We start from the raw sequence: 12,260 nt of genomic DNA, 5'->3' as shown, positions 1-12,260 counted from the left end.
AGGCTCGTCTCTTGCTAAAAGTTTCACAGCAACAACAGAAATGTAACACCCAGGTGATATATCTTCCAATTTTTATGCCTTGCTCCAAAAGGACAAGACACTAAACACTCTTCCCAAATATCATAGGCAAAGCAATTAATTTCCTCCTAAATTCGTTCTGAAAACTGACAAAATGAAACTGATCAAAATACTTATTAAAAATCCCACATTCTTAAAGAACAAACTAAAGCAACTTCTCCACAAATCAAAAACAGACACCTAATAGAGAAGCGGTCTAAAAACATTAAATAAAGTAATTACAGAAGGCATATGCAATCTTGACTAAATACTGATATTTGTATTCAAGCTTAATTATCCTTGTAACTTATTTTTTCATTTTAGTAACACATTCTGCAGGTTATTCCTTCCTTACCCTGCCCTACATCCAAACTTTATCTTCCTCCTTATCACTCGTTGTATGTAAACAGTATTACATGCTCACAGCTTCCATTTCACTGAGGTAGTAAACATCAGAAATACTTCTGTTATGCATGAAAATGGAGCTAACTCCAGCCTTAAGGCTTTATTGAAACCTAAGGATCTTTGTTCCGTTATTAAGCCTGCCAGAAAAACATATGCAGCAAGTTAACACGAACCATTTCATGCCCAAGTTCTATTTATAAAGCAATTCTTCTACCCTAGCTACTCAGTGTAATATATGTTTTGTCATCATAGATACAAGTACTGCTTTCTTTCAAACAATGACATGAAAAACAAGAGATGGCATCTTTCTCTACCACACAGTACAGATGACCAAGTTTTATAATGCAAAAATTGCCAAGTTAGGAAGAGAACTTAATGTACATTAGATGCAACTATGTACGACTAAAATAACCAACCACAGAACATGCCTCTGAAGTTTACCGAGATTATTTTTTCAGGAAAAATAGAAAATCAGGTATTTTAAAACTGGAATTCACAAGATCATTGAGGTTAAAAAAAAACCCAAAACCGAAACCAAAACACAACTCTTAATTTGTATTTCCTACTCTATATGATATTTACCTTTGCCTGTTTGACAAAAGAACAAAAAAAATCTTTTACTCTGCTATAAATTCAAAGAAAATTGGAACTATTTCATCATGCTTTGAAGAAGGCCTTTTATTAAATGTAGTGTTCCTAATCTTCAACCGTATAATACATCTGAAAAAAATATTCATCACAATTCTCTATGCAGCAATATTTATCATCTGGGGAAAAAAAGCACTTTTAGTTCAAATATCATCACATTATCTCAACAAGTCAGTTTCAGATGGCTGAACTTTCTGAAAAAATTACTTTAGGGACACAGCAATAGCTCAAAATAAAACCAGTTTTGGAATCGTAAATTCTCTTGCCTCCCTCCCTCTTTCTATACTCAAAACCAAAGAAAAGCACTATATTTTTAAATTAAAACCAGTAAAACCAATGTTGGCTAATTGAACAACCAAGCTGAGATAAACTGACATTTGGAATACAGATTAAATGAAACAAACCCATTTTAGCTTCTATGTTACAACACATATCTTGGAAGAACCAGAAGGCTACAGTCTTTATAATCTGCATAAGAACTAATCATTTTATCAAAAGTACTTCTGATATGCAATAAAGATTAATTTGTTATTTTTTGTTAAGTATTTAAAATTAGAATTACTTTTAAATAAAACAAACTTACTCATTATAAAACAGTTTTACCAAAATGTAGTATTCTTCAGCTGGCTGTACTTTTTTAGCTCTTAGGAAAATATACTGTTAAAGTGTTATAAATTATATACTTATACAACAAATTGTATACTTCTAATACACTTTCATGCTTAAGTGTTTCACATTAGATGAAAAGCTACTGACTTCTCATAGTTTATCAGCTTATCTCAGAAAACTAAAAGGAAAAGTAACTTCCTGTGTAATCTTTTAAATGAATTAACACTAGTATAGATACTGTACGCATGTCTCTTCATATTTTATATATTAGTCGGTATTCCCAGAAATCACAAAATTCTAAGTTTCACCTATTAAATTCAACAAGAATTTGAACAGTCTAACAGAGTAAGTTAAGCAGGTAGTGGTTAGCTATATAGGTCAGAGATGTTCTCACTCTTCAAAAGCACTCCTCTGAGTGGAGAAACCAGAAAAATAGGGTCAACTTCTAGTGGAGAAGCCATCACTGCATATACTGCATAATAAAAGTACTAAAGAATAAACACCAGCTAAAAAGCATGATTTCCCCATTAATAAGAAGTTTAGTTACCTTTACCATACCTTTATCTGCTGTCTTCTAAGCATCGCAAGTTCCCTCATATCTCGGAATGGCTGTAGTAAGTACTGGTAGAGCTCCATGGTAGCTTCTGCAAGACTACTGTAGGCTTCATCTTCCATTTGATACAGTTCAAGCAGCTCTACCATGCTTTCCGTGTTCTTATGTTTTTCCAGAAGCTGTAGAAAAAGTGCCAATTTTAGTGCACAGATTCAAACATTCCTGCTAAAAGCAACAGTCATTCAAAAAGCATTTTTTAGCCTATCCTCTTGTATTATCTTCCCTCTCCCACAAAATAATCCCTCAAACAAACAAATAAACAAAAAATCTTAATCCCCACCCACATCTTGAATTTAGCCAGTCAAGGATGAGCATGTCTCTGATAAGCTTAATTCAAAGTGTAGAGCACTCCCATTGATTTTTTTCTTTCCAAAAATCCTGGAAGGTAATGAATATGACCACAAAGCACAAAAAGCAACTTAGTACAAGAAATCCATAACGTAGTAATCAGATATGCTACTTCACACATTTCCCACTTTCAGGTGTCAGAAAGGAATGATAGCAAAGGAGACAAAAGAGAAGTCACATTTTGATTTTTCTGGGCTTTAGGGGTTTTTTTGGTGTTTGGGGTTTTTGGTTTTGCCTGTCTGTATTTTGGACTCACACAGTCCCATTATATCAGTGCAGCTCCAGATACAGAGAACAATCTATATGAATCAAAACAGTGATCTGCGTTTCTGATGATTTTGCCTTCTGCTTTATGATTTTAGCTGAGACAGGTTAGGCATGAAATATCAAACACATGAAGTTCCCATTAGATATTTTTTTAAAAGGATATTATTTAAGTATTATAAGCTTTAAAAGAATACTTAAAGTAATTTATATTTTAATTCATCTCAGAAAACACAACATCAAAGTCCATCCATTCCTTCCTTTATTTCTCATGAAATCCATCTGTTTGTACAAATTTGCTACAATGTATGTTTTTAATTTATATGTCTCTTTTGCATCTATTTTGGGCATTTGCCTGGGCAGACCTCATCAGCTGCTGGAAATCTTTTACCATTTCTAAAAAAAACATTCACCTGTTTAACAAAAACTAATCTCATACAGACATACAGAGTGCTTGATGTATTTACAAAGACAAGATTACCTGAAATTAATTCCCCTCTTAGGTAGTTTTCAAAGTCAAAGTCTCTTGTCCTGTTTATTATCATCTCAAAAACATATATTCATAGTTCAAGTTTATTTAAACTTAACATAAATTAAGAACACTATGGAATAAGCACATCGTATCCTCTAGCTGTTCATTCAAGTTGGATGCCAAGCCCACATGAAATATTCTCAGGATATTCAACTGCATCAAGTATTGTAACTGGAAGATAAAATAGAGGGAACTGCAGATTAGAAATTGAAGCTTTGGTCAATAGTCCTTTGGTGTCTGCTTCATTTATATCCCAGGACAGTCAAGAGAAGTCTTGATTACCATACTGTCTACTTGGTTTGCTCCATTACATTCATGTTACTATGCTGTGTTTCAGTTACCTGGCTGGGTAAGAAAAATTTTCTTTTTCTTCATAACATAAAATTTGATTCTGAAGATTTCCGTAACCCCACTTGGGCTTCCTTTGAAGCACTAAAGATTGGCCAAGATTAGAGAAAGGATGCAGCTCAGAACGCAGAGAGCCTCAGAGTAGCTTTATTTACATGTTCAGCATTAAGATAATGGTCAGATGACAAGCCCGGAAGAGCTTTCCTTCAGCAAGGCTTAGCACAGCTGAAAGGTCTGGAAGAGATGGTGTAGAACAGATGTGACGTTCCTCAGCAGCATGAAGCCATTTGTCATGTTACCTAAACAATTTCACCTAGGAAATTGTTCCTATTGCAAGGTCATTTGCTCCGTCAGTCTGCTCTTTTCCAGCAGCATGTAATATTTTGTGGCATTTGAGTTCTCAGAGTACTGGGTAGTGGTTTGTGGCTTGCAGTCTGTAAAACTGACATTTTATGAACTTTCAGGGTTAAACACACATAATGTAACCTGCAATTATAGGGACAGAAGTCATCCCTGATGCTCTTGGGTTTGAGTCCTAAGTCGCTATGGATTTCAAGCATTATTCCAGCCAACTAGCTGTTTTAACCATGTAGCCTATAAAGCCACCTTCTTCCTCAGCTCCTCTTTCTTGTTGCTAGTGCCTAAAAACAGAGTTGCCATACTCAGGCCTCCTACAACTTCCCCCTGGCACTATCAGAAAACCCTCTTGCAGTCCCAAAGCTGTAACAATCCCTCTGTCAAGGTACTGAAAAACCAAACCTTTCTTCTCAAGCCATGCATTACAAGCAGGGTCTCTATTATTAGCAGCAGTTCTACAGCACACTGTAATGTTAATTTCCTTGTAGTTGCTTAGGCTGTTAGTATCTTCGCATTAAATAAATTTACACCTTTGTTTCATCGTGAAACCCTACTATTCTACTAAGATACAAATCCTAGAGGGCAGCAAAAAATGACAAAAATTAGAGAAAACTTATCACCATTTAAAGGACAATCTTAAGTGATCTCATTCCAGGAACAGAACAATACAATGCAGGGCTTTTTTTTCATTTACAGACCATTCTTAAGGCCTACTTAATAGTTCTGATACTCTGGAAGAAAGCCACAACTTTGCAGAAGTTGGAGTGAAAGTGCCGGGAAATGAAGGACCATTTCAATTTTATGACCATCAGTATAGTACAAAGACATCTTAAGGACACTAAAAGCAAGTATCTGCATATAACTGGTTGTTCAGTGAAAATCATGTCCACCACTGGAAACATTATGGATAAAGTAATGAATTATCACCACATTCCTGCACATACAGAAGAAAAGTAAACGGGCATCATTTCAAGGTCTTGTCCATGTCCAGTTCTATTTGGTCTGCTGCTGGGGTTACCCCAATCTCCAGTTTAATCCTCAACTCCTTCAGAAATACCAAACCCTCAATAAAAAAATACAAGTGAGGGTGGGTTATTCATACAGAATATATATATTCTTAAATTATTAACACAAGGTAGGCAATTATTCTTCCTTCCTAAGGCAATGATACACACAGAATCCACTTCCTGTGCCCAATGAAGAACTTTCTGAATGAAAATGGTGATGAAATTTCATTTAAACTGCAGTTGCCAGAAAAGACATAACAAAACACAAAGACTGATTTGGAAACCAAAGAGCATCACCTCACCTGGTTTGGAGCAAAGACCAAAGAGCTACCGAATAGGGATATTCTTCACAACAGGTAGGAAGGCTACTAGCCTGCCAGCACTGGTTACATACAGCCTCAATACACCCATCCATCTATTAACATGTTCTTTTACAGTTTATTCAGACAGTGTTTTGGTGGAAAACACACGAACATTAACCTTTTCTACAAAGGCTGCAAACCCGCTCAAAGCACACTGAAATTATTTTGTCCTGTCAGATCAACACCACAAAAGTGCTGCCTCAAATTTCACTTGGGTTAAAAGTTACATGAGAGGAAGAAGAAACTGAAGAAGTGTGAAAAAAATCCAGTTTTGAAAAAGAAAAACAACACAGAGAAATTATGACATGTATTTGAAATTATAGTTATGTGCCCAGGTGGCCAACAAGGTCAACGGCATCCTGGCTTGTATCAGAAATAGTGTGGCCAGCAGGAGCAGGGAAGTGATCGTCCCCCTGTACTTGACACTGGTGAGGCCACACCTTGAGTACTGTGTTCAGTTTTGGGCCCCTCACTACAGGAAAGACATTGAGGTGCTGGAGTGTGTCCAGAGAAGGGCAACAAAGCTGGTGAAGGGTCTAAAGAACAAGTCCTACGAGGAGCGGCTGAGGGAACTGGGGTCGTTTAGCCTGGAGAAAAGGAGGCTGAGGGGAGACCTTATCGCTCTCTACAACTGCCTGAAAGGGGGTTGTAGTAAGGTGGGGGTCAGTCTCTTCTCTCAAGTAACAAGTGACAGGACAAGAGGAAACAGCCTCAAGTTGCACCAGGGGACGTTTAGATTGGACATTAGGAAAAATTTCTTCACTGAAAGGGTTATCAAGCACTAGAACAGGCTGCCCAGGGAAGTGGTGGAGTCACCATCCCTGGAGGTAGATGTGGTGCTTAGGGACATGGTTTAGTGACTGACTTGGCAGTGTTAGGTAAACGGTTGGACTTGATGATCTCAAGGGTCTCTTCCAACCTAAATGATTCTATGATTCTATATACATGGTTAAAGGAATACAGAAGCGTCAGAGTATTCTCTCTCACTTTTTGGAATGGATGTGATTACCAATCACCAAGTCTTCACCAATACAGTGTGGTATGAACAGAAGACTGAGACCTTTGATTCTGCTTCCAGACAGAGCCTTGTAAGCCTGATGAAAAGTCCAGGCTGCTTTATTGCCACCAACCTTAAAGGGGCACTGACATAGGAGACATGATACTAAGCTGGCTGCATAGAGGACTTCTCCCACTTTGCTCTATAAAGCAGTCCAATGGAAGCTTTCCTGTTTTGCATCAAAGTCAGCTGAAGCATTTTTTTAGCTGGCTGCCATCCAGACAGTATTCAGACTAACGGATAACAATAACACTGGGTCTAGCACAGAATCCACTGAATTAATAAAGTCAAAAAGCAAACCAGGCCCTCCATAGACTCACAGGTAGTTTAACTGTGTATGTTCCAATTTTCACACAGGCAGTACCTAGACAATACACTATATTAGAAACATGAGAATTGAGCTAGTAACTTTTTCTAAGATGGAGACACTGGTTAAGCTGGCCGAATGCCTAAACCAACTTGGTATCTTAAAACTACTCCATTTTCAAGGTGTTAGCATAATATACATTAGCAGTTTTTGTGCCATGTTTTATGCCCCACTCATGATTAATTCTCAGCACAGACATTCAGTGTTACTGTTCATGTACTTCAACAGTCTCAGTATGACTTTTTGACTTTCACAATTTTTTAATTATATTATTTAAAGAAGTGGGTGGAGAGTAGAGTAACATCCTGTATAGGCCTGACTAGCGCTATACCCATTGAATACTGCATTTATTTTAAGAATCATGTTTCACAGATGTTACATTGTTCAAAACCAAATGAATCCATATATTTTAGGCAACTATTATGCACATAGACTCTCACCAGCAGGAAATACATTTTTTTCAATTTAACAGCACATATATTTGAGCCATATAACAAAGATTATTTCTGTCTTCTGTATTTTTTTAAAAAATATTTTGCTTATAAAGCTTTAAAAGCTTTACAGCAGACAGTGTAAATATGTGCAGGTTGACCTCAATTGGGAGCATAATCCAAAGCTTGATTTAATCATTAAAGAGTCAAGTCTTACATTTCCTTTGCTATTCCTCCCCAAACTTTCCCTGTGATTCCTATTTTATTTTGTGTATTTTATGAAAACATTGCAACATGACACATACCCATTTTCAGCTAAAACAGGACATAAAGATATTTTTCAGTTTCTTCCTAAGCTTCTTCATATTTTTTGAATAATAGTAATTACAGAATACCCTATTTTCCTATGGATTTATATTCCTGGAAGCCTGACAGTATTAGCTGCCATTTCCAGGAAGAATTCTAAAGATTTTTAATTGAAGCGGCATATTTAATAGCACAGGTAAAACTAAGGATAGTTGTTTTTAGAGAGAAGTACAGTACTGCAGATAGTTTTTAGATACTCCATCCTTTCCACTGAACAGCAGTCCTAAGAGTAAAATACCAAACCCCCTGCTGATACACTTGCAACAGTCTGCAATGAGCTCAAGACAATGAGGTCCAAAGAAGTAAAGATCCAGACTACATAAAATTTGTATGCAAAATTTTAGCAACTGAACTTGGACTGCAATTTCTTATATCAGAATGTGCTTAAAATTGTTTCTATTCTCTCTCTCTTTTTAAGCTATCTTTAAACAAACAAACAAGCAAAAAATCTTGTTGATAGCAACCACACTCCCACACATCCCGGTAATGAGCAGGAGTCTAAACTCCATGAAATCTGTACTATAGGCAAACTGCTTTTCTCTCTCATACATGCATGGTCCTGTATTTACATGTCACCTGTTGTGGTTAAAAGATCAAACCTTGCCAGGACATTTAGCTTTCTGCTTGCATGATTGCATTGCCATCAACAATCCTTACATTTGTAGTATAAAAAGACCATTTGCATTATTGTAGCAGGTGAATGCCCCAGTAACGGGCCAATGCCTGACTCTCCAATAAAGACCTAATATATATTTTACTGTTGGGGCAGAAATCATCTAAAAGAATACAAAAGTTAGATACAGAGTTGGGATAGCATAAACAAATTAAGGTAATACTGCCCAGCATGCGAAGTGCTGGAACCAGCATTAGATCTGTCTAACCCCTTAAGATTAAAAGAGGATACAAACGAGTGAATTCCGTATCAAAGTTATTTGGAAACCACACAGTTTATAACTGGTACATAAAGCAATCAACCACCTACTGAGTGCACAAAAATGTCCAATTTTTTCAACCAGGCTTCTGAAGATAGGTAATTGGAAGTGTATGCTGATGCACTGCAAAGGTTATTGTCTGGATTTGGGGGGGATTTTCTAAATGGCTGTTTACAGAAGGACTGAGCTAATTAAAATAATCAAACCAAATGCACACAGAAAACACACATAACAAACAAGTTCAAAGTTTGCAGTTATTCTAAGAAACAACAGCAAACACACATTCACACAAAACAAACCCCCCAAAAGATACTGGAAAGTAAACACAGGGTGTTTAAAACAGAAGAAATAAAAAGGAACAATTCCATAAGATGTATCTTCTAGGCCTCTGAAGAGCTGCTCATCTCAAGTGAGCCACATTATTCCTTTTAAACCCTGTTTAAAACAGCCTTTTACCTCCTTGCAGAGACCCCGTGTACCTCACTACATGTGTGCAAAGATGTATTTGGTGAAGGTGCCAAGGTTTTGCTAGCAGGGATCTACAGGGGTGGCATCTTTGAGAAGCTGCCAGAACCTTCTCCCATGTCCGACAAAGCCAATGCCAGCCAGCTCCAAGACGGACCCGCCGCTGGCCAAGACTGAGCCCATCAGCGATGGTGGTAGTGCCTCTCGGAGAACATATTTAAGAAGGGGAAAAAAAACTGCTGCACAACAGTAGCTGGGAGAGAGGAGTGAGAATATGTGAGAGAAACAACCGTGCAGACACCAAGGCCAGTGAAGGAGGAGGAGGAGGTACTCCAGGCGCTGTAACAGAGATTCCCCTGCAGCTCGTGGTGTTTTACCTGTGACAGTAACTGCTGAGTGATCACCCTTTCCTTATCCCAACCCATGAGCCTTTCATCATATTTTCTCACGCTGTCCAGCTGAGGAGGGGGAGTCACGGAGTGTCTTGGTGGGCACCTGCTGGCCAAGGTCAATCCACTATGAAGGAGCACACCAGAAGGCTAAGATCAGCACACTGCAGATTGCCTGGCCTCTTTTCACTCAAATCAGTGATGTGGCTTAAGCCCAGGAGGCAAGAAAGTACCATGAAGCTGCTCGCTCACTCCTCCCCCCTCCAGCCCCGGTGGGATGAGGATGAGAAATATAAAGAAACACTCGTGGGTCAAGACAAGGACAGGGAGGGATCACTCACCAATTATGGTCACAGGCAAAAGACAGACTCAACTTGGTGGAAAAAACAAAATCAATTTAATTTACTACTAATGAAAGCAAAACAAGGATAATGAGAAGTAAAACCAAATCTTAAAACACCTTCCCCCACCCTGCCCTCCTTCCCAGGCTCAACTGCACTCCCGTTTTTGTCTACCTCCTCCCCCCAGCAGCACAAGGGGACAGGGAATGGGCGTTGTGGTCAGTTCATCACAGCTTGTCTCTGCTGCTCCTTCCTCCTCAGGGGGAGGACTCCTCACTCTTCCCCTGCTCCAGTGTGGGGTCCCTCCCACAGGAGACAGTCCTTCACAAACTTCTCTGGCATGGGTCCTTCCCACAGGCTGCACTTCCTTCACAAACTGCTCCAGTGTGGGTCCTTTCCATGGGCTGCAGTCCTTCAGGCACAGACTGCTCCAGCGCGGGCTTTCCCACAGAGTCACGGCCATCTTGGGGGACATCCCCTGCTCCGTCATGGGGTCCTCCCCAGGCTGCAGGTGGGCATCTGCTCCCCCGCTCCCCTCCATGGGCTGGGGGGGACAGCCTGCCGTCTCACCACGGGCTGCAGGGGCATCCCCTCCTCCCCCGCTCCTCCTCCCCTCCTTCCGCACTGACCTTGCTGTCTGCAGAGGGGTTTCTCTCACATTCTAATCTCTTCCCCTGCTGCAGGTTTCCCCATCTTAAATATGTTTGGGTCGGCCTTGGCCAGAGGCAGGTCCAATTTGCAGCTAGGGAAGCTTCTAGCAGCTTCTCACAGGAGCCACCGCTGCAGCCGCTCCCCTGCTACCAAAACCCCACCACACAAACCCAAAACAATTGGTTACCTTTGTACTTAGGTTAACAGCTCTTAGGACAGTAACAATTATTTTTGTCAAGTTCATTTACACTGCCTACCAAAATGCACCTCATTTCAATACACCACCTGTAATAAAAGTCTGTAGAAAAGTTCAAAAAGAACTGAACTGGGTAAGAAAAATTGAAGTAGTATTTTAATGTAGCCAAGTGAGCCAAAACATTATTTCCATGTATGCATCATTATTCAACAATGCAAATTCTCTCCTCCCACCCGAAATTCTAAATAGAAATCTCAGCAGAACTGTATGTAGATATAAATATAAACTTGCTGGAATATAGGATCATATATAAGGCTCAGGCTTAACGCTGCCAACTCTGACAACAATGTATGGCACACCAGATCTCTTCTGAAAGCTGAAGAGGGCGAGACGTCAACAATTAAAAATTATGTATCTCCTTTTCTGTAAACAAGACTAACATACGTGTAACATCATGGTAAAGTTGCTTTTATTTTAAGATGGTACTTGTCTGATCACCTTACCTTAGTGTGTGATGTGGCTGTGCCACTCCCGAGTTACACTATTATGCCAAATGACTGCCTATAAAAACCATGTATTTGTTTGAATTTAGTATATTACTTAGAATAGCACAGCCACAAATCAGCTACAGAAATCACAGCAAACATGGGCTAATTGCATAGGAGCACTCATTGTACAGGAGTGCTAGGCTTTTTTCTGCTGTTAGTAACAAAGAAATAAGTATTTACATTGTAATATAATTTGACAAATAAACTAGATCTCTTTACTGTATTTCAAAGTTGTTATGGCACTCTGGGACTCCTTCCCTTTGGAAAGGGGCAAAAATAACTAAAAGATAAAGTCACTAATGAATCACTGATCAGTTGGCACATGGTAACTCTGAATAAAAAGACTTCTAGGCAACACCTCACCCTGAAGGCTTGGCAAAGATCTTATTCTACACATGTCCTAATGAGTTCTAAGTCTTTTTTTTTCTGCAGGAGACCAATTCAAAAAAACCCCAAAGCCAGAAGACTCAGAACATACATTACATAAGTGTTCATGCTGTGCCATAAAATATATTAACTTTTGGTCCACAGACCCTCTTCTGTGCTTTTGAACTATGCTATTAGTCAGGAAAACATAGTCAAGAGCCTCAAAACTGACAACTGTCTAAACAAACTAATATTTGCATACAATAAATACATTTACTTAGCAGATATTACAGTGCTACTCTTAAAACCTTTCTCTGTGTAAGGTTTGCAATGTCAGGATACAGGCCTAGCCAAATACCCACTCTGCTAGAGAGAAATGTTCTCTCATGAAAACAAAGGTGAACATTTGATGGGAAGAAACAAAATTTAAGAGGTATAATCATTGTGACTCTGAAGTCAGCTCATGGGAATCATAACAGCAGCACTGAATTAGTACTCTTACCAGCTTTACAATGCATTTGGCATGGTAGCAGATATTCTCAAATGTCTGATAAATCTTATGTTAAGCTTTTTAAATCTAATTCAAAGCAGGTGAAACATT

The 12,260-nt window shown here is 38.8% G+C and overlaps 1 protein-coding gene across 3 annotated transcripts in view; it reads right to left on the bottom strand.

Moving 5' to 3' along the window:
* JMY (junction mediating and regulatory protein, p53 cofactor) overlaps positions 1-12,260 on the bottom strand; it is a 74,494-nt gene that overhangs the window by 48,842 nt on the left and 13,392 nt on the right. For all 3 annotated transcript variants that reach the window (XR_005931515.1, XM_030003249.2, XM_030003250.2), the window contains exon 2: positions 2,278-2,451. Coding sequence is in view for 2 of the 3 variants with exons in the window: in XM_030003249.2 (XP_029859109.1) it covers positions 2,278-2,451 (174 nt within the window). In the remaining variant the exon portion in view is untranslated. The remainder of the gene's footprint in view (positions 1-2,277; positions 2,452-12,260) is intronic.

The sequence above is a fragment of the Aquila chrysaetos genome, chromosome Z (assembly GCF_900496995.4).
Source record: "Aquila chrysaetos chrysaetos chromosome Z, bAquChr1.4, whole genome shotgun sequence".
In the NCBI taxonomy this organism is placed as follows: Eukaryota; Metazoa; Chordata; class Aves; order Accipitriformes; family Accipitridae; genus Aquila; species Aquila chrysaetos.
This window is presented reverse-complemented; position numbering and strand designations above follow the sequence as displayed.